Source organism: Oreochromis aureus, linkage group 11 (genome assembly GCF_013358895.1).
Source record: "Oreochromis aureus strain Israel breed Guangdong linkage group 11, ZZ_aureus, whole genome shotgun sequence".
Classification (NCBI taxonomy): domain Eukaryota; kingdom Metazoa; phylum Chordata; class Actinopteri; order Cichliformes; family Cichlidae; genus Oreochromis; species Oreochromis aureus.
Genome location: NC_052952.1, coordinates 22,984,584 through 23,006,230, shown reverse-complemented (window position 1 = coordinate 23,006,230; position 21,647 = coordinate 22,984,584). Strand labels below are relative to the sequence as shown.

The window sequence follows — 21,647 nt, the reverse complement described above, 5'->3', positions numbered from 1 at the left end:
ATACATTTTATGAATAAGCAAGGGTTTAAAAAACAAAAGGAAAAATACAGAATCGGAAAACTCTTTAAACAACACTCCATAATTTAAGACATGCAACCCCAAAACATCAGAACAGAGGCACACTTCGCAATTATCTAACAATGTTTAATGAACTTTTTATTTATTACATTAATTAGTTATCAGTATACAATTCAATTCACCGACACACGAGTGTCTTCACAAACATAAAATGGATTGTACAGCAGATGTACTGTATACTGTAGCACTTTAGTGCAGTGGGCAAAGACACATGTCAAGTTTAGAGAATGAGTGTTTATATATATTTATACATTAAGTGAGTGTAGTTATACCCATGTTTACACAGGGGCGTTTGTAAGTGTGTGTCTGTGTGTGTAAGAGTAAAGAATTTAAACTCTAACCATTGTGTGTGCGTGTGTGTGTATAATATGTTGTTCATGTAAAGACAGTCCAGTCATATCAAACATTTATGGCGGGCATCAACTTCCCGTCCTCATCGTGGTTCACAGCATCGGGGAAATCCTCAACTCCTTCAATCTGGTCGCATTGTTATACAGAACACCTGGAGGGACAGACACACAATGCCAAAAAAGTGCATGAGATAATCTAATAAAAGACAAAGGAGATGTTTAACATATGGATGAGTGAGTCTAATGTTTTAATCTGACAACTGCAGATTCATTGGTTCAGTGGTTCTCTGTGGGCCACAAAGTCAGTGCAAGGGGGGCCAGGAGAAAAATATGAAGTGAAACTAAGTGAATTAATACTTTTTGGAGGGAAATTTGTGAATGTTCTGATGATCTCGTTCAAACCTCTATTTCACTAAAAGTCAAAAGACTAAGAGGAATCAGCATACCCACCAAAACCTACGTTAGTATGCTGCAGAAATTGTGGGTTAAAACATTTAAATCTGAGACGTGATCTATGGTCCACAAGCACTAATAGGCTTGCTCACACCTTTGCACAGCACTGAGACCCCAACACAGTGCTGGGATTTTGTAATAGAAAACATCGTATCTGCTGTGGCTGCTGTGCATTAGCCTAAAGGACCTAAAAGATTCCTAGAATAAAATGATCAGGGTACGCTGGAGGTGCAAACAGTAAACAGAGAAGAAAACAACCTGATTTTTAATTTATTTTTTAAAGGTAAGAATGTTTATTTGGGTATTGCTGAAATTAAGTCGATTAAATTATGAGACATGATCAGATAGATCGGACAGGCCGAGTGTTGTTATAAGGTTACAGAAGCTCTTCTATATACACAGGAGCCTGGCCATATAAGGTTTTATATGTTATAATTAATATTTCTAAATGAACTCTGAACTTTACTGGAAGCCAGTGAGGCCAGCCACTCTCTGCGATGCGGCATATGGTCACCCGCTCATCCCAGTGAGCTAAACTGGTGCCCCTGCCATTTTAATGATGTATGAACACAGAAGCTCCGAGATTCAAAGGTTATACAGAGGGAGACTTTCTGGAAAAATAAAAAAAGACTTTGGAAAAAAACCTCTCACTTCTTCACTTCCTATACTAAGAGTAATGTGGAGGTTTTCTCTGAGTAATGGCACCTATTGTTCAGGAGGATACTGCAGCAGGTACTCATGTGTGAAGAGCAGTCTCAGAAAAGTGCTAAAACAAGGGCAGTAAACCATTCTGTAGAACTATGTAGGGAAAATGGCTGGCATTGTTTAATCTCCTAGCATTCAAGGTACAAATGAAAAAAAGCAAATCAAAAAGCAGTGACAACTTTAAGCATTTATAATTTCTTGTAACTCATCAGCAAACATACTGTGCAAACCAATATACTGCCAGAAGTATTTATAAGAGTAAAATATGGCCATTTAACTTTGTGTCTGATAACACACGTTCAGAAATTAATGAGCTCACAACAGACTACAACAATTATAATAATAGTGGCACAATGATCTCTGACATCTCTCTTACCTTCTCACCAGTCGTAACGTGGGCGGGTGTGGGGCTGACGGTGTCTGGGGGACTCGTGCCGATGACCTGGTGGAGACGTTGAACTGGGAGGAGCGGTAAGAGCGAGCTGCTGGCCGCCTCCTCGCCGATCCCGGGCGTAGTCCAGCCCACGAGCATTCGGGGGAGCGTATCTTCCTGCTTCTCTTCTCCACTCCTCGTCAAATGCTGGACCCTCACCTAGCGGGAACAAACACCGGGTTAAGAGCCAAAAAGACACAAAAAATAAATCACACGTATGTGAAGTGAGACCATCAAAGTCACAATTCCAAACAATCCTCATTCATCTCCTTTGCCCCTTTTTAAAATTCAATTCCAATTGGCTTGAATAGTAGGTGAAGCCTGAGCTAATATTAGTTTTGTAATCAGGGTCGACTCACTCTCATCCAGGTTAATGTAGTCTTGCCGTTCTTCACAGTCTCCAGTGCGGCGATTTCGTGAACGCGCCATTATGTGTGCACGGTCTCCAATGTGGTGGCCAATGGCAAGACCCTCCAGGCCGCTCTCGCTGTCCCTCACCGACTGCCGCGTCTCACGGATCTGGGGGAAAAAAACCCAAAAAACCTCAGATTACAAAATCAGGCAGGAAGGAATGAACTTAAGTTCATCTCTGATATTTATACTGTACATAATCTATTTACAGTCACTACACTTACTGGTGTTAATGAGGCCAGCAGACTAATTAGGCACCAGCCAGTAAGCAGGTCTACTTACATGGCTCTGACCACAACTTCGTATATATAATATTTGAACTAATATGAGTTATTCCTACCCCCCCTGGGCCTGTCCTTGTTGCACTGGTCTGCTGATAAACTTTAGGAGCCCCTGGGTCTGTTGACGAATATGAGATCACTGTTGAGGAGGAAAACGTCTGACAGTTTGGCGAACCAGACATTCTGTCCTGGAAGAAGAAAAATAATGGAAAGTAAATAGAAATGATGGAGAACTGGTGAGACACACATTTCATTTACGACAGTAATCCCTTTCTGTTTATTTGGAAAGAAAAACAACTCACCACGTTTCCCATCATTTCTCCCATCATGCCAAACATATCCATGAACCCTCCACCCTGCAAGCAATAAGAGGATCTTTACATTTCTCATTTGAGTAATCCCTAACCACAGGCAGAAAAGCAGCATACATTGTGTGTTGAGTGCACAGGTGTCATTAACCACTTTTCCAGTGCAGGAGCTCATGGCAGCCATGAGCTGCTGCACAGCCCCATAAACAGCCCTTTCAGCCTCTGTTTTCCACTGTGGTCTAGAACCCTTTGACAATAACAACAGTGGACACTGTTGTGTCCACCAATACTGTTGAATTTTACAGTGTTGATAGCTCCTCTTCTTCCTGTTTCTGACTGGTAGACGTTTTTTTTTTGTTTTCAAGATTAACCAATTAACTGGGCCACTCAGATATCTAACCTAGAGTATGCACTTCTATCCTAAAAACAGACTGAAAGATGTTCTATGACGGCAGTTCCTGTTGTTGGAAAACGCCCAAAAGTGTTAAGTTTTGTAGGAGAAAACATTCTTTGAGCAACCCCTTTAATTTTTTAACCCTTTATTTAATTCAGGATTGTAGATGCTGAACCATCCCAGATGACATTGGGGAGGAGATGAAATACACCCTGCACAGGCCAAACAAAGATAAACAAATAACTATTCACACCCTTGGTTAATTTAATGTCACCAATTAACCTGACACGAATGTCTGTGGACTGTGTGAAGAAGCTGGGGCACCCAGGCTAAGGAGAACATGCAAACTCAACACAGAAAGATGGCCAGCAGGATTAAACTTGGTGACTTATTGATGTATGGCAGCAGCGATAACCGCTGAACCACCATAATCATAAAATCCATTTAATAAATGACAAAAATTATTTTATTATTTTAAATCAGCAGTCATTCTTTTAAGATTTAAGATTCTTTTAAGGTAATAACAGATCTGGGTAATGTGCATTTATTTATTTTGTTGCATTTTTATTCAGATTGACTTTTTACTTTTCTACATTTAACCGAGCTCCTTCCTTGCATATTTTTTTACTTTATTGAGAGATTTTGCTTTGCCATATTGAGATGGTTTCACACTGACACTCTGTAAAAATTCAGAAAAAGTAAGTTCAGACACAGCAGGAGATGATTTGTGGTGTGTTCTCTCTAGAGAGAACATACTTGGCGAAGGAGCTGCCTGATGAGAGGGTACAGGAAGCAGGGCACTCGATGCCCACTCATTAGCTTTTATTAACCATTATTACTGCTGCTATTTTTTCATATCCGAGCAAATCAATGCAATCAGACATCACATAAACTTTGCACCACCTACGTTGTGCAATACCTTGAAATGTTCAGGGCTACAGAGTTTTGGGGATGTAAACCTCAGTCTTACCTAATAAGAAGTCTAATATAATTACACTGGAGCCTATCAATCGTCAGTCAGAATATCATCATGAGGCTGGTGACAGAATTAAGAGTTCTATAATTCCTTTAATGAAAATTAAGTCACCATGCACCGTGTTTGCAGTTGTAAAAGGAGGTCACAGAAGGTGTTACTAACCATTCCCATCATGCCAAAAGGAGCCAGTGGGCCAGCCTAAAAGACAAATACACACCTTAAATTTTAAAAAAGGCACTAAACAAAAAGCTAATCTGGAAATACAAAATTCATACAAAGTATCTATCAGCACAGAGTCTGTTACCTGTCTGCGTGATGCACGGTGTGGCTGCATCTGAGGCGCAAGAGGGAAAGGCTCCATGCCAAATGGTCCAAATAGACTCCTCATCTGCTGCCTGTGAGCTGCAAACGGATCCCTGGAAGAAATAAAAAACATTTATCAGACTTTTGTGTTCGATTTGACATGTATGAATCAACTGAGTGTAGCTGTGTGAACTGTACTCACATAGGTGAAGGTAAACTGAAAACGACACAAGGAGGAAAACTGTAAATTTTCAAGTACAAGGCAAATACTCCAACAAAGTGTTTCAGGTTCCACTGGGTTTGTGAGCCCAGTTTAGCCATCCATTATTTTGCTTTATTATTTTCTTCAGTAGGGGGTTTAGTACAAGAAAAGCCAGTAATGAAAGAAAATCTATTATAGTGTATTTTGTATACATGTAAAAAAAAAAAAAAAAAAAAAAATTCACAGAGCGAACTCTTCTCTCATGCACCCTGCTTTATTAACCAGGCTATCAGCGACCTTTGTTTTCATTATTTTCATAATCTGAATATTGTTTCAACAATTAAGTCGATCAGCTGACACATAAAGCTTCAGAAGCTAAAGCCCCGTCCACACAGAAAAAGACCCCTCTGTTGCACATCGTTTTGTAGCTAAAGTGATTTTCCAACCAGTGACCAGTGAATGAAATTTTGCTACTGTTTTTTCTTTTTCTTTCTTTTTAAAAATTTTTTAACCTTTTTTCTTCGAGCAACAACTTTGGCAGCATGAAGTGGGAAGAAACAAACTTTTCTCAACTTTCAGGTGAGTGATTTGAGAGACTTCCAATGAGAGCACAGGATACCAATGATTGATATTATCGCAGGGTACTTTAGTGGGTTACCTCGACAACCAGACCCTGGAATACCCACTAGCAACCAGCTTTAAAGTGAGGACACACCTTGATGTTTGGTTGTTAACGAATAGTCGTCCAAAATGATTCCCCACTTCATGTTGTCCGTTCTTGCTTTAAGCCCCTTAATTTAGTTATTTTTCTGTGATTATGGCTGCATTGTTGCTGAAAATTGGTGTCTGTCTGGTTGCTCCTTTAAAGTGTGTTTGCCAACTTAAAATTTAATAGACCAAATGATTAAAAAAAGAAGAAGAAGAAAAAAGATATTGAAGGACAAAAACAACTGCCAATGAATTAGTTTAATAAACATCCAGTAAGCCTGGAGGCAGACCAAACATTGACTCGTATAACATCAAGACCCAAATCAAATACTGAAATTTGCATTTTGTGCATCTGTGTTGTTAGATTGTGCTGTGGTTTTAACAGAAAGCTGATGTTTATCTGTTAAATGGAAAATAAGTGTGATGAAGAGCTGTGATGCAATCATTGCATCTTTATTAATAAAAGGCCTATGAGTCAATACAGAAAGTTTATTTCCACCTGCAAAGGTGTTTTTGTTTTTTTGTTTTTAATTTCCATTATAAAAATGCTTTTACACTGCATTTATTAAAAGAGCAAAATATTATGCATTTTTTTCCCATTTCCATCCATTTGCCTGAGGGAAAAATGCACTTATGTAAAAATGCAATACTGGCAAGACAGTAGGTCTTGAGAACGATATGAATGCAAAAAGAATATGCATACATATTTATTCAAAATGATTTCTCAGTTATAATTAGAGTACCATCTGGAAAATCTAGAATTATGTACTATTTGGGTTAGACTACACTGATATTTTTGTTTTTGTGGTACACGTTGTCATTTTTGATAAAAACCTGTATGAAAAGTTAAATGAAAAAAATAGCTATTTTTCATTTTTGCAAATAAGAATTTGATTTATTTTGCATTATTGTAAAGTACAAATATATGCCATTCAGAAATTGTCACTAGCAGTCTTTTGCAATGTGATGTTTTTAAGTTTATTTATGTGTGTTCAAATATCAGAATTCATAGGACATCTTATTTTTTTTGTCATAATTAAATTTTAACAAGCCAATACTCAGACGTTTTTTTAATGTTCCAAGTAACAGATCCCAAGCAAGAGAACAGTCGAAATTTCAGGCTTTTACCTTTGATAGTTTTTAAAAATATTAACATTCAAACATAGCCTCAGACTTGAATGTGTGTGTGTGTGGCGGGGGTTGAATATTTTTTTCAGAGGTATGTGTGTTTATTTACTTATTTTTCCTGATAGAGGAGCAGAGAGACAAGCAGAAAATAAAATCGTGGTTATACTCCATAATTGATCAAGCGGCGCGCCTTTATTAAAAAAATTAGTTTGTTTGTGCGAGATGAGCCAAAATAGAAGATTTACTTGCACCTGTTATTTAGATTTTTTGTCTGAAATAAAAACAAAAAAATGCATATATGCTGTATTTACTGAGGGCAGCGAGATTAGGGATTTTTTTCATCCATTTGCCAACGGGAAATGCGCTAATGTAAACCTGACAGACTACAAAAGTGAGCACTTTTAAACCTAAAAAACAAGAGATTTCTAAAGAAACAGTGGAAATCCAATGAGAGCAATTGACTGCTAAATGTAGTGTCCGGCTGGTTATAACTAAATACTGTTGAACGCTAACACCTTTTTGTTATTGTCTATCCAATATGGTGGACCAGTGTAGGCCCCCACAGCTGGCAGGAGTAACGGAGGGTACCTGCTACAAGGGACAGTGGAAATTTTTAAAACTTAGCAATCCACAATATAGCTACCAATCACTTATAGAACACAAAGACACCAGTGTCAAAAGAAAAAAGTGTGAAATGTCAGTACTTACATCATGTAGGGATCTTCATCAACGTCACTCAAGAACCGAAACATGCTAGGTGATTTCTCAGCTGGCTGATTCGAGCCAGCTAGCAAGGTAAACAGTTTTTAAAGGCTGATAGCAAATGAACTCAAACTCGATTTAAGCTGAAGTTGGGGATCTTTTACCAGCTCCCTCTCAAAAACCACGCACAATTACTACTGCTTAACAAGGTGGCAGAAATCGTAGCGTCTCAATAAACAGCGATTTCCAGAAACCTGGAGAAAACACAAAAACGGAAGTCAGTCCTCTGACAAAGGGAAGCAACGCTGCTATCAAGCTAGCATCAAAGCTAACAAAGCTAACTTCCTGTTAGCATATTTTCACAATAACACATTTCCGGAAAGGCTTCTAGGGCAATTTTTGGCACTTTTTCTGCAGATTAGGAGTGTTTACAGGTAACTGATACGCATGCATTTCAATATATTATTATTTGAATTTAATCTGTTTACTTTATTTTATTCTAGTTTTATACTTTATTAAGATATTTTTGTTGTTTTATATTTTATTGACTGCTTCTTCGTTGTGTTTAACTTACAATTTAAAAGAATTTTCCTACTCTGGGATAAATAAAGTCTTATCTTATCTTTTTAGTTTTCCAGTCTTTCTGAAGTTTTTCTGTAAACATCGGTTTCCTACTAATTCGCAGTCAATTTCTTGTACCTAAACATTTCTTTTCATTTGCGAAACCAATTAACACTGATCTATAAATCAGGGGCAAAAAAGGAGCAACTAACTCAAGGAAGGAACAAGTCCTAGGTATACACACAACAAACAACTTAGCAAAGAACCATTTTAAAATTGTATGTTTAGGTACTTTGTTACTAGCCCCATGTTACAAAACATATAGTTTGCTCCCATTTCTTTAGCTGAATCTACAATCAATCAATCAGTCTTTACTGACAGACTTTATGTCCTTAGTTAAAACCATATTATATACAATCAAATTCACAATTACCTAAAAAGAAATCAATAAGTACACAAACCCTTCAACCAATGCTTCCTTAGACTGGATGAGTAACGGGAAGGACTCACTGTCTAACTATTAGGTGCAAACTTGGCATCTAGATCTTGGCATGGTATGCTGTAGGTTCTTTACAAAATTGAGGAAACTGAAAAAATCTGAAAATCATCTCCTTAAAAAATAGGGGGGGCGGGGGGGAATCCAGCTGAAGGGATGCATCTGGCCCTTCATGTGATTCATCTACTGTTCACTGAAGCCTCATCAGAAATGGCCTCAGTGGAAGGATGGCTGTCAAGAAGCTGTTGTTAGGGAAGAGAAAGCTTTGACTGACCTTCAAAAAAGCCTGAAGAGCTATTTCTGGAGACTATTTAAAGCTCTTACTAGAAAGCTTGCCTAAGACAGTTCAGGTTTGTTGGATAATAAAGATGGTCATACAAAATATTCACTGTCAAGCTCATTTGATTTGCATAAACACTGTTTATGCCTTATGTGCTGTTTTGCCATGTGACAAAAGCAGAAACGTGTTGCAGTTTGGGCAGCAGGCGACGCTCTTTCTTTTGTATCGATTCTACAATCGGGACTGGGTCCCGGTTTGCTATGCGCCTGCGCACAAAGTAATTCAGCCATCAAACCCGGATGTAACCAACGCCTAACCTGTGTGAAGAAAAACGGTGAGTAGAGTTACAAAAACTGCTTAAAACTACTATTTGTGGCTAATTAGAGTAAGCGACACATGCAGGAGAGTCCCTCTAACAATGTCCAGTCTAACAGAAATGAAACGTTTGTTTCTAGGTGTTTTAAATCTGCGGGGTGGTTAAAGTTTTCTACCGATCAGGCTTAATTCAGAGCGGACAAACATTTCTTTAATGAAGCTGTCACGATTGTTTGTCAGCTTTGGTAGTGTGATTACTTTGATTTTGATCGATTTACATCCCGCTGTACATTGTAATTAAATAAGAAATCTAACAGTGACAGTATTTTCACGCTGCCTGTCCACTGTTCACAAATCTGATTTAATTTATTTAGTCAGACTCAGCCTTAAATGATTATTATTTTTCTATATGTTGGCTAAAACGTCTCATTTGCAGGTGTTAAACTTTCAGATAACAGATTAACAGATGAAGTGCTTATTTAGCGGAAGTGTTTGCAGTATCCGCTTCTAAATGTCATTTTGCTAATAGGCGGCATTTTCCTTTAACATCCTCGCTATGCAGCTTATGCGGAAGCTATTCACTGTCATTAATTTTTCGCTTGCACATGTAATAACAAGCCGAGTAGGAGTACCTCCAAACGGTATGCACGCTGCTTGAACTCACACCTATCTATATACAGCCGTATCCTTCATGTTTTTGTTTCATTTGGACTAATTTTGCATTCATTTTTATTTCAAAGTAGTTTTTAACTTTGCAAAATCGTTTGTCATTTGTTTATTCTACGTATTTACTTAGGGTGTTTTGATTGTGCCAAACAATTTTCTCAGTTTTGGGGATAAATAGTTTATCTTGTCTCATCTGATCTGATCAGAGCCTATTTGATGGAATACATTTTTTTCTTCATTTTTTTTTTTTAGCATTGTTCATCATATGGCAAATGTATCTGTTTGTTTTTTTGACTTTTAAATAAGTGGGATGAATTTAATAGTTAACATGTACTGTAGGAAGGTGTGGCGCCAAGAAATCTGTGAGCAGGCACTGTTTAAATATGCAAATAGTTTATTTGAGCTAAAAATAAGTTAATACTAAGAATTACCTTCACACAGGATTCAAACTTTGTTCCCTTTGATGTGAAAGTTTTATGTTTAATCCATTGCAACACTACAGCTTAGTACCTGTGTGGACTTTTTTGCCCTTTATGCTACTTTATATGACTCACCTGAGCCTGTCCAAATAGATCTATGATTGGATTTTCAAAAGCCTGAGCACAAAGCCCAGCATCAGCACAAGGGTCTAGTTCTGGCTCAGGCCATTTGAATTACAAGATGCTGAAATTCTATTATGGATACTTTTTTGTCCACTAGTCCTAAAAAGACATACCCTGCCCCAGCTTTAATGTTATCGCTCATCTTAGGACAAAATATGTTAGCAGTGTGAGCTTAATGGATCAAAACTATGAAAATGCCCATTGAAATGCTGCTGTTGCAATATGTAATGTGTAAGCATTTTACTGTCAGAGTTACAGAGGTTGAGCTATTTAAAACTTTCAGTTTTTATTTGTTAAAGTACTTTATTTTCGAGTATTTGCATGTCTTATGTCTAAAATCCTGTGATGCTGAATGCAGATAATTACTTCATATATAAAGTTATAAAATCTTTATATGCAGTCTATTCCCACATCTACACTATAAATCATTGCAGTTGCAAGATTAGAGACAAATTCATTATAGATCAGATGAATGGTCAGTCTTTCCATATATTATTTTTTTATTTTCAACCACTGCCTGACATGTCTTTCGTCTCAGAAAGGCATGTCAGGCGTTTGCTGGTTTCAGTTTTGCACCCCCACCCAAGGTGGAGGAAGGGTTTGTGATTGCTGCATTCTGCTTTTCTGTCAGACAGCAAGAGGGTGCAAATTCCACCAGGCCAAATTCCAGGAAAATATCGACAGAAAAACATAAAGTTTTAAATAGTTTTCTTTCAAATTGCAAAGTAGGACACTGGCCTCTGCTGAGGATGCAGTCTGTAAGTTTATAATTGTTTGACCTTTCATATTGTACTGACCAATAATTGATTAATCTTCAAAATAATGTGCAGATTATTCAGTAGTGAATATAAATATTAATTCCAGGCTTAGATGTGCTGGTTAGATGCATCGCATGTCTCTGTGAGTCTGTCACAGTTAGTGCTTGTGTGTTTGTTTCCATGTTGTTTCACTGCCTGTATGTGAACCCATGCATGATTCTAGAGACAGTACTGAGTGCTTGTGTATTACTTCCTCTCTAAGAGTCTGGCTAGCTGTCTGGTGTACTGTTTCTGGCAAACATCTTATCATGTTTCCTACTTTCTGTTTTTCTTTGTAGATGCAGACGATAAAATGTGTAGTAGTAGGAGACGGGGCTGTAGGAAAGACATGCTTACTGATCTCCTATACAACCAACAAGTTCCCCTCAGAATATGTGCCTACGGTAGGAGGAGGATTTAAGAAAGACCGAGCCATATTGTTGTAAACACGCTCACTTATAAAACTTCTGTTTTCTTATATTATTCATGGTTATAATGCTGCACTACCAGACGCCGCCCTTTTTTGCTTACTTCTTTTTTGTGTTTTCAAAGGTTTTTGACAATTATGCTGTGACAGTGATGATCGGCGGAGAGCCGTATACGCTCGGCCTTTTTGACACAGCTGGTAAGCTGGTCTTTGAAAGTCTCTCAGTTTCACTTTTTCTCTCTCATTTCTGTCAATCTAAAAAAATTTGAAAAAAAATGTCCTTGTTCTGCTTCTCTTTTGATTGCTGCTCTCAGGTCAGGAGGATTATGACAGGCTGCGTCCTCTCAGTTACCCACAGACAGATGTGTTCCTTGTATGTTTCTCTGTTGTCTCACCCTCATCGTATGAAAATGTCAAAGAGAAGGTCAGTTTTGAAATCTCACTGTTTTGGGAACAGAGATGTTGACTATTTTTTTGTTAAATGTGTCTCATGTGTTGGCAGACTTACACTCACTGGCCACTTTGTTTTAACTATAATCAACCACTCATGTTGCAGCAACTTAGTACCTTTAGGCATTTAGACATGGTCAAGATAACCTGCTGAAGTTGAAACTGAGCATCAGACTTGGGGGGGTTAAGGATTTAAATGACTTTAAACGTGGTCTGAGCATTTCAGAAACCAACAATCTACTGAGATTTTCCACACACAACCATCTATAGAGTTTACAGAGAATGGACTGAAAAAGAGAAAATATTCAATGGGCAGCAGTTCTCTGGGGGGAAATGCCGTGTTGATGCGAGAGGTCACAGGAGAATGACCACACTGACAGGAAGGCAACGGGAACGCAAATAACCTCTTGTTGCAACTAAGGTATACAGAAGAGCATCTCTGAATGCACAACATGTTGAACCTTGAAGCAGATGGGCTGCAGCAGCAGCAGAAAACCACACCGGGTGCTACCCCTGTCAGCTAAGAACAGGAAACCAAGGTTACAGTTTGCGTCTGCTCACCAAAATTGGACAACAGAAGGTTGGAAAAACGTCGCCTGGTTGGACGAGTTTCAATTTCTGCAGCAACATTCAGATGGTAGGGTCAGAATTTGGCATAAACAGCATGGAAGCATGGATCCATCCTGCCTTGTATCAGTCGTTCAGGCTGTTGCTATAACAGAGTGAGGGATGTTCTCTAGGCACATTTTGGGGCCTTTAGTACCAACTAACCAAGCATCGTTAAACACCACAGTCTCCATCCCTTTATATAAGCAGTGTCCCCATCTTCTGATGGCTGCTCCACCAGGATAACGTGCCATGTCACAAAGCTGTAATCATCTCAAACTGGTTTCTTGAACACTAGAGTGAGTAGACTGTACTCAAATGGGCTCCACAGCCACTAGGTCTCAAATAGAGCACCTATGGGATGTGGTGGAATGGGAGATTCACATCATGGATGTGCAACCATCAAAACTGCAGCAACTCTGTGATGCTGTTGTATCAATACGAACTAAAATCTCTGAGGAATGTTTGAGGCATGTGGAGTTGAGGCAGTTCCAAATGCAAAAGGGGGTCCAACCAGGTACTAGCAAGGTGAATCTAATAAAGTGGCCAGTAAGCATATAGACCTAAAAATATTTATTATTTTTAAAGATCCCCTGTTCATTTTCTCTAGCTGGCCTAATGCTTATATTTAAATAATTTTGTATGTAATAGAGTGAAGAAAGTGCCGTAGTTTTCTAACACACAATTGTTCAAGAGCCACTTGCTCAAAATAGTGAAGTTTTCACTGTGTTCTTATGATCATCCTGATGTGGAGGTGTGTTCTTTTACACCTCCACATCAGGATCAGTCCCGATGTCCTTTCTGCTTGGACTGCTTGGAATTTAAGTAATTGTTTTAATTGTTGTTCTTATTCTCAATAAATGTCACAAGAAAAAGCCTCCTGCTACTTCAGTTCCTCTACAATCCCACCGTTTTACATGCCAGACATTTTATTTCACATTATTTTCTATGAAATGAAAAAATATGAATCAGAAACTATCTGAAAAACTATTTGGATTAAAGAAAAAGCATACCAGCTTTTGATAGTCGCATATTTCATTTGGTATCTAAGATAAACTTTCTATCTTTTTGTCTGTATCCAGTGGGTCCCTGAGATTTCACACCACTGCCCAAGCACCCCTTTCCTGTTAGTGGGGACACAGGTAGACTTGCGGGAAGACAGCAACACGGTGGAGAAGCTGGCAAAGAACAAACAGCGCCCTTTATTACCCGAGAGCGGCGAGAAGCTGGCTCGTGAGCTCAAGGCTGTTAAATACGTGGAGTGCTCTGCCCTCACACAGGTATGTAAAATCTCACCACACATTTAAAACTCAACGTGACAGATTTGTTTGAAATAGAAAGTTATGCTTCCTTCTGTTATGCTTACATCATCTTTTCCTCTTCTTCTTCTTCTTTAACCAGCGAGGACTTAAAAACGTGTTTGACGAGGCCATACTGGCAGCTTTGGAGCCCCCCGAGACCAAAACAAAGAAGAGGTGTGCTCTGCTATAGAACAGTCCTGACCGCGAGGTGCGAAACGGTGCAAAAAGTAAAATAAAATAAAAAATAGGCGGGATGATTGAAAGCATAAAGATTAGTGAACATTTTGACAAAAAAAACCCTCCAAAAAACAAAGGACAAAACCAAAGGGGAAGGGACGGTACCGTGGCATCGAAATGTATTCCGGTACACACGTACACTGATTGTGCCTTCAAAATAAAAGCTGAAAAAGGCTGAGGGTGAAAAGCATCAGATGTGCAGTGAATGCAGTTTAAGCACCACCTGTGTCCTTTTCTGAAACCTTTAGAAATCACAGTGTTCTCTCTATAAATATTCAGGTGGGGCAGGCCCCCCCTTGCCTGTCACCTTTTTTTTTTTTCTTTTTTTTCCCCCAAAGAAATGTTCATTTATAAACTTGACATTGGCCTCTTCCTGTGTTTTACATACTGTGGCCTACTGGGTCCTTTAAACTCAGTATAGGGAAGTATAAAAGGGGAAATACTTCAGTTACATTTAACATTAGTACGTTTAAGGGGGCAACTTGATGTTAAGTGGTACTCTACTTGCTTTCTTTTCCGACCTTCCTCAATTGAATAATGTCAAAAAACTAAACATTTGCTGTCACTCCAAACAAAAGCAGTTGTCTGTAACGGTTACTTTCTTCTAACTGGTGGTGACTTGCAGGGATGAAAAGTGTTTTCACCAAGTTCCCTTATCCAGGTTACTTATGAGTTTCTGTTTTCTTTCTTGTGTATATTGTAAGAATTTCACAATGCTGTTTTGGGAAAGTTTTAGCATTTTTTAATTATTTTTCCCATTTTGAAACTTGACTTGTTTTTTTTTTTTTCTTGTTTGTGGTTTTTTTTTTTTTTTTAATTGCAAGACCTCCAACATTTGAGCGAATGATGAGAAGATTCAAGTTGTAATATTTTTAATGGCTCTTGAGAAGATGAACTTTTTCTAGTAAATTTCTGGGTGTTTGTAATCACAGGATGTTTTTAATAAAATGGTTGAGCTCAAATGAAATGTAATCATTGTTTTGTATGTTTGAAGGCAAAAGACTGAATTCGAAAGTATTACAGAGTTTAAGGGTGTAATCACACAAGTCACACTTGCCTCTGTACTCGCACTGTGTTAATGATCTGGGCCTGAGTATGCTTCTCTCACATGCTCCCCCTCTCTCTGTTGTACACACACACTTGCTCTACCAGAGCACAATGAGCTTCATAATTTTATGCATTTTGTTGTTTATTTTTGGATCTTCTTAGAAGCTGCAGCATGCACAGTTGAGGAAGCATAAGGCATCCATACAGTGAAGTGGAAAAAAATCCCTCCAAACCTACCTGGTCTTATTTGAAAAAAGTAACTGCCCCCTAAACCTAGTAACTGGTTGTGTCACCCTCGGCAGCTAGACTTGTAATCAAGGGTTTTTGATATATAGCAATCAGTCTTTCACATTGATGAGGAGGAATATTGTCCCACTCTTCACAGCAGAATTGTTTGAATTCAGCCACATTGGAGGATTTTCGAGTATGAACGGCCTGTTTCAGGTCGAAATGACAAAGCATCTTAAATGGATTTGGTGGACTTGAGCCATCCAGCCAATCCAGATAAGGATTAAAGGATTGTTAACATGACGCCAGGTAGGTGGTGATTTCTCTGATTGCAAAAAGAAGTTCAGTTGTTTACAAGTCAATAGGAAAACATGACCTCAATAACCACTTTCCTGATGAGTTTATGAACTCGGTCGCTGGTTTCAAGTCTTGCTGAAAGCAACATGATGCTTATTGTGTAAATTATGGCTCCTATTAGATTAAAAACATGATTAAGCTGCGCATGTTTTAGGGTGAGGCTTTGTGATTGAAAAGTTGCTTTAAGTGGGCAGGGTTTGAGAGTCACATGATGTAAAAGGACTCTACAAATCAATGAGTGAGATCTCTTTTTTTATACAAAGTCTACTAGCAATGACAGTCTGACAGTGATTGAGTTTCACTGTAGGTTTTAAATAATAAATCCATCAATGGTATAGTCATGCAAAACTAAACATGTACAGGTAGGGCTGTGCGATATGACCAAAATCTCATATCCCGATATTAAGACATCTATCGTCCGATAACGATATAAATCACAAAAATGTAACATTTTCTGTAAATTCTGTGAATCTCGGGCAGCTCGACTTGCGTGAAGTGTTTCCAGCTGGGCGTCGCGTACCTGGAGTCCAGTGTTTTAGACATAGGTTGTAACGGCCGCTGTTTTCTTTGTGAGTATTTATTACACGGCGTGCTGCGGGGAAAAGCCTGTTCTAACGTTTGAGTCTAAGGTTTATTTTTTAGCACCTGACGGCTCTTTTTTGCTTCTCATCCGTAAATACTCTGCATCTTTCACGTGATTCAGTTTATTTTGAAAAGTCTCAACAGGATCTTGAGCTTTATTGTGAAAGGTTTATGTGGAAAATAAACAAGCAGACATGCGGTGGTTTTACCGTCGTTGTTGCTAACGACAACGCATAAAAACAAGCGCTTGTCCGTCTGTAGTGTGGTTATATTAAATATAAGAGAAAGAGAGAACTTTAGGAAATTAATATAGCCACTACAGTGACCATCAAAATAATGAAAAAATATTGCCGTAAACAGTTTATTTTGCGACACCACGAAACAAACGATAGCGTAAAATGAAACGATAGACGTTTTTATATCGTCATCCGATATATATCGTTATATCGAACAGCCCTATGTACAGGGACCTGCAACTACAACTTCTGTTCCAAACAATCTCACAGGGTACCATTCAATAAAGAAACACTTAGGTATTTTTTTTTTAATAAACTACTCTATTTATTAGAAACTCAAAAAGACCTAAACGCACTGATTGTGCAGGAAACAGAACAGTTTCATACAAGGACGAGGGACAAAAACACAAGATGTAAGTGCAGCAAAGACTCTGATATACAAATAAATAAACCAGAATCAAAAACAAGACATAAATACAGTACAAGTCCAAAGACGTGCTAGCCTACAACAGAATACAACATAAAAGAAATCTTCAGTGTTTGAGAGTTAGTTCTGGTTAAGCTCTGCTTTAAAAGCTTTGTCAGTTCAGCGTGTGATTAACTGCTGTGTTTGTGTGTGTTCATGCCTACACCTGTATGCATGTCTGTGCCTGTCAGTTTGTCTGTCTTAATGTTTTGAACAGTTTAAAAGCTGAGCAGACTTTTTTTGTACTTCCTGATGGAGCTTTGTCTTTACATTAGTTCTAATTTTGCAGCTTTTACAAGAAAACAATCAAACCAAACTGCAGTTTCACTTCTCTAAGGGAAAACGTGGACAAAGAAAGGCTGCTTTGGACAATAATTACGATAATTTGGTGTCAAAGTTAACCCGCGTTGTGTCCAGCGGTGTCTGTCTGGTGGTTGGTTAGGATCTGGGCTCACTTGGTCAGGCCTTGTTAGGACTTCTTACACTCTACAGGTGTGAATGGTGACCGTATTCTTGCACTGCTGGCAACGCACCGAGCAGCACCAGGAAAACTTGCAGGAGCAGCGCTGCACCACCTCAGCCCGGCCTGCTTTGTAGCCTGGCCCGCAACACACCAGCTCGCAACCATCTGGTGCCAGCCGAGACGTTCCTGGGGGGAGGGGGGTGTTTCAAAACATTGCAACATCACTTTCTAAATTGATATGAGTGGTAAGTTGACGTGTGACGTGGTTCTGGTGATCTTACCGTTACATCTTCTACCTGCAGTCCCAGGAATACCATTTTCAGGGTCGAGACGGCAGAAATCTGGGGAGGGTGCAAGATACACAAGATCTCTGGCAGCAGGGGGTTTGACCTGTGAATCTCGGGGGAGCAAGGCCGTCCTGGAGCCAATACGTGTCAGGCGGACCTGGGAGGATTGTGACGTTACAATACAGTAATGTTTACTGTAATAATGGTGACTTTATTAAACATGGTCAACGTTTTTAAAATATGTGGTTAGCTAATGAAGAAGTGATCCAACACTCCCAGCTTATTTTAAACTGCTTTTCCTTCTCTTGGCTATTTCTGATTTCAAAGATGATATCCTTAACCCTTTAAAGCCTGAACTATGAAATAATTACCCGGAAATTCTATTTTTCTGAAAATGAAGTATTTATTGAACATTCTGACAAATAAAAAAATGAAATAAATATTAATTTAATTCATTTACACATAATTTATTTTTGTAACATATTTGATACATTTTGATACTCTTTTTTTGGCGATTTATTGCATAAAAATGTATTGTGCTGGTATTTATTTCGTTTTCATGGGGACAAAAATCACACTGATGATGAAAAATGTGAGACACTTGGTGTTACAACAGGGGTGGGCACCGAGGGCCGGTGTCCCTGCAGGTTTTACATGTGTCCTTGAACCAACACAGCTGATTTAAATGGCTAAATTATCTCCTCAACATGTCCTGATGTTCTCCAGAGGCCTGGTAACGAACTAATCATTTGATTCAGGTGTGTTGACCCAAGGTGAGATCTAAAACCTGCAGGGACACCGGCCCTCGGGGCCTGGAATTGCCCACCCCTGTGTTACAAGGTTAATATGGTAATCCCGGGCACACACCTCTGGCTGTGAGGACAGTAGCCCCACAACTTGATGTTTAAACCTTCTGTTTGCAAGGAGCAGCCAATCAGAAGAAAACTGATTTAAGAGGAGGGAAGTTAAATTGATTTTAGCCCCCATATTTCATGAATTGATGAGCTGAGGGCTTGCAATAAGCAACAAGAAAAATAAAGATTTATTTTGCAATGTGAATCATATAAAACTACTGTAGCAAGGTTCAAAAATACAAACATGGAGCTGAAAAAGCATAACAGGTTCATTTCGAGATGTTTCAGAGGAAATGGTAGTTTTTTTCTGATAAATTATTTACTTCAGCTCATGTGACATCTGCTCACCCATTAAGCTAGGGAAGAGAAAACAAGCAGAAGGTATCATCTGTTACCTCTGTGGCTCCATCAAAACGTTCCTTGAGCACAACGCCCACACGCCTGAATGGAGGCATGACCTTCCAGCAGGTCCTCAGCTCACAGGACCCAGACACACCGTGACATTTACACTCAACCTGCATGTTATGAAGGATAGCCTGAGGAGGAGATAATCATAAAGGACAAAAAAATTCTGTAAATTCACACAGAGAGTTGGAAATCTGTAAGGACATTGGTGATGTTGCTAACCTTTCGACCGGCCTCGTTGTTGTGGAGGTTCATGAGCGGCCGGCCTGCTGACAGCCCCTTGGCTCGCTCCGGTTCATCCACAAATGTCTGAGAGAAAGCCACACCATAGGACAGGTTGTCACTGCACCCTGACCACTGGAAACCTGTGGTGGAACGAGGCTTAGATTAAGATGATCTGTGTTACTGTGATTTTTTAAGGTCAAAGAAGGTTAGATGTTAAATGGAAAATCCCATCTGGGTCATGTGAGGCAGGGGGCAGCTGCTACAGTCTCACAGCACAGGTGTGTTACATGTGACAGCTGATGGGAAACTACCAGCTGACATTACTGCCACATACTTTAGACCCACAATCAGCACTGTAGCAGCCTTTCTATGCTCTGTGTGAGTCAGAGTGGATTTACTCACTATATTTTCATGGAATAGACTTAAAGCTCACCCTCCGGGCTGACCCCCCTGACCTTCCTGTCACAGCCACACCTCTCCAGCTCCCCGCGGGTGCAGGCTCGGGTCACCGCAACCGCCACAGCTGCTGAGGACAGAGCGTGCACAAAGGCTGCCTCACGAGTGCCTGAAACCACAGCAGACACATGACACAACTTTATTTTTAGAGAATATTTATAAATGTTGCTCAGTGAATCGAGGTTTCTTCAGAAAATTCACTAACTTCATGCCAGTAATGGGTCTACCTTGGTTCATCACTCTGCCAAATACATTGATCCCACGTGGGGTGGTGGAACAATTCCAGCGGCGATTCCTGAACTGGTGCTGGCACTGAATTGGACAGCGAGTTACACACCAGGGATGTAAAAGTTTCCACCTCTGCCACAGATAATGGTGATTGTTATTTAAATTACTCAGAAGTTATGCTTCATACCTCTTCTATGACCATCTCTGCTGCCTTGCGTACAGACTCCATGACCTCCCCCCGTGCTCTGCACACCCCCACCTGGCCTGGGGTCAGCCCCCTCAGCCGTGCACATGGGGCAGCACCAGACACAGGCCGGGAGCGGGGCAGCCTCGCCAGGGAGCTGGGACATAAAAATGGAAGACAGAGGAGTGATTCACAGCAAGTACGTGGGGGAAGATGCATATTTAAGTACAAGGTTGGGGCCTTTAAAAGAGTGACAGAAAGATGAAGAGGTAACAAATAGAGAGGATGAAAACAAGGAGACAAACAGGCAAAGAAGACAGGGAGGGCACAGTGAAGGCAGGGAGAGAGAGAAAAGAGAAAAGGTCACCAGGAGCGAGACAAAGAAAGAGAGGGGAGTGACTGAAAGAGATTTAGTGACATGTCACCACCTTTTAAAAGTTATAGCATGACAAACAAACTCCCTCTTTCTCATCCTCCTTCACACACTAGACTTACAGCCAATTGGTTGCCATGGTGGGGTGGGTTGCCCATAGCAACAGGAGGAGGAGTGGTGCCGTGAGATTGACAGTGGAGACAGTTGGCATCAGACTGTCTGTCCTTCTGTCCGTCTCCGTGCGTCAGGCTGGGTCTGTGGGTCCACAGCTGAAGTGATCGCTCCGTCCGTCTGTGTGTTTGTTGCCGTTTAAGTTTAAAGTCCAGAGTCTGGGGATGATCCCCACATATCTGTTGAAATCACAAGTTAGCAGGTTAATGATGAATGCAGAGATGCTCTGCATGGTATTTTGGTCAAGTAAACAATAACTTCCTTATTAGTTTTCTAATGATAAGGTTTATGCAAGTTACTGGGGTTCGAAGTTAAGTCTGTATATCCAGTTCATCATTTTGTAGCAGATAAAACCACAAAATTACTGCGTTATACTCGTGAAATTTCCTTCAGGTTTCAAGAGTTTTAAAATTGATTCTTACCAGTTGATATTTCTGTGATAGCCAGTTATTCTTCTTTTTGTTACTGAGAGGACAGAATTTCAAAATGAATCACAATTTTATTCAGCAAAGCTGCTCTTCAGGTTCTCTCTATTGTTGCCAATAAAAGCAAAAGCATACTTACATGACTGTTTCACAAACTCATCCTTGATGCACAAAAAGACGTCCATATGTCCGATTTCAGTCCCAGATTAATTGAATTCACCCCCAAAAACAACAACCTAAAATCCAGAAACACTAATAAAAGTCACTTTTTATTAGTCAGGCAAAGAGTAGCACAGTGTCATCTTGTGGTTAGTTCTTTCCAGGGAAAAGAAATGTGTCCATTGCAAGTTGAAAAAGCAAGAATGAGTGAGGGCAGTGAGCTGGGAGTGATGGGTTATAAAGGAGGTAGAGAGTGAGGGTGGGAGAGAGAGGACATCCAGGGTGTGGAGTGATGCTGACAGAGGGAGGAGGAGGGTTTGGAAAAGGGTCA

General features: G+C 39.6%; 3 protein-coding genes across 5 annotated transcripts; 1 reads left to right on the top strand and 2 right to left on the bottom strand.

Annotated features, from left to right (window-relative positions):
* Positions 1 to 128: 128 nt before the first annotated feature.
* mlf2 (myeloid leukemia factor 2) lies at positions 129 to 7,757 on the bottom strand. Its single transcript, XM_031744265.2, has 9 exons — positions 7,439 to 7,757; positions 4,895 to 4,909; positions 4,694 to 4,805; positions 4,552 to 4,587; positions 3,014 to 3,067; positions 2,771 to 2,899; positions 2,379 to 2,538; positions 1,963 to 2,178; positions 129 to 580 (listed from the first exon to the last, which is right to left on the bottom strand). Exons 1-8 carry the CDS (start codon positions 7,480 to 7,482, stop codon positions 1,967 to 1,969), a joined length of 762 nt encoding a protein of 253 aa, XP_031600125.1. The 5' UTR covers positions 7,483 to 7,757; the 3' UTR covers positions 129 to 580; positions 1,963 to 1,966.
* Positions 7,758 to 8,994: 1,237 nt separating this feature from the next.
* Positions 8,995 to 15,137, top strand: cdc42l (cell division cycle 42, like). Its single transcript, XM_031744281.2, has 6 exons — positions 8,995 to 9,103; positions 11,449 to 11,553; positions 11,702 to 11,774; positions 11,891 to 12,000; positions 13,715 to 13,912; positions 14,034 to 15,137. Exons 2-6 carry the CDS (start codon positions 11,449 to 11,451, stop codon positions 14,121 to 14,123), a joined length of 576 nt encoding a protein of 191 aa, XP_031600141.1. The 5' UTR covers positions 8,995 to 9,103; the 3' UTR covers positions 14,124 to 15,137.
* A 1,820-nt stretch (positions 15,138 to 16,957) lies between these two features.
* Positions 16,958 to 21,376, bottom strand: wnt4b (wingless-type MMTV integration site family, member 4b). Of its 3 annotated transcripts, XM_039619912.1 has the most exons (10): positions 21,297 to 21,376; positions 21,155 to 21,197; positions 20,684 to 20,911; positions 20,192 to 20,345; positions 20,004 to 20,088; positions 19,754 to 19,885; positions 19,318 to 19,460; positions 19,086 to 19,226; positions 17,831 to 17,993; positions 16,958 to 17,735 (listed from the first exon to the last, which is right to left on the bottom strand). In XM_039619912.1, exons 3-10 carry the CDS (start codon positions 20,770 to 20,772, stop codon positions 17,566 to 17,568), a joined length of 1,077 nt encoding a protein of 358 aa, XP_039475846.1. In that variant the 5' UTR covers positions 20,773 to 20,911; positions 21,155 to 21,197; positions 21,297 to 21,376; the 3' UTR covers positions 16,958 to 17,565. The 3 variants fall into 3 exon arrangements, with proteins under 3 accessions (XP_039475846.1, XP_031600109.1, XP_039475847.1); XM_031744249.2 differs by lacking the exon at positions 21,297 to 21,376 and having other exon boundaries at positions 21,155 to 21,213; XM_039619913.1 differs by lacking the exons at positions 20,684 to 20,911; positions 21,155 to 21,197; positions 21,297 to 21,376 and adding an exon at positions 20,617 to 20,680.
* Between the last annotated feature and the right edge of the window lie 271 nt (positions 21,377 to 21,647).

Bases quoted from the DNA above. Each gene is read 5' to 3' on its own strand.
- mlf2 (XM_031744265.2), bottom strand. From the start codon at position 7,482: ATGTTTCGGTTCTTGAGTGACGTTGATGAAGATCCCTACATGAT. The intron at 3,068-4,551 runs GTTAGTAACACC...TATTGCTTGCAG, and splicing joins CTTTTGGCATGATGGGAATG to GGTGGAGGGTTCATGGATAT. The intron at 2,179-2,378 runs GTGAGTCGACCC...TGTTCCCGCTAG, and splicing joins CTACATTAACCTGGATGAGA to GTGAGGGTCCAGCATTTGAC.
- cdc42l (XM_031744281.2), top strand. From the start codon at position 11,449: ATGCAGACGATAAAATGTGTAGTAGTAGGAGACGGGGCTGTAGGAAAG. The intron at 11,775-11,890 runs GTAAGCTGGTCT...TGCTGCTCTCAG, and splicing joins CGGCCTTTTTGACACAGCTG to GTCAGGAGGATTATGACAGG. The intron at 13,913-14,033 runs GTATGTAAAATC...TTCTTTAACCAG, and splicing joins AGTGCTCTGCCCTCACACAG to CGAGGACTTAAAAACGTGTT.
- wnt4b (XM_039619912.1), bottom strand. From the start codon at position 20,772: ATGCCAACTGTCTCCACTGTCAATCTCACGGCACCACTCCTCCTCCTG. The intron at 19,886-20,003 runs GTAGACCCATTA...CTGTGGTTTCAG, and splicing joins TGGCAGAGTGATGAACCAAG to GCACTCGTGAGGCAGCCTTT. The intron at 17,994-19,085 runs GTAACAGATGAT...CAATCCTCCCAG, and splicing joins GTTTTGATGGAGCCACAGAG to GTCCGCCTGACACGTATTGG.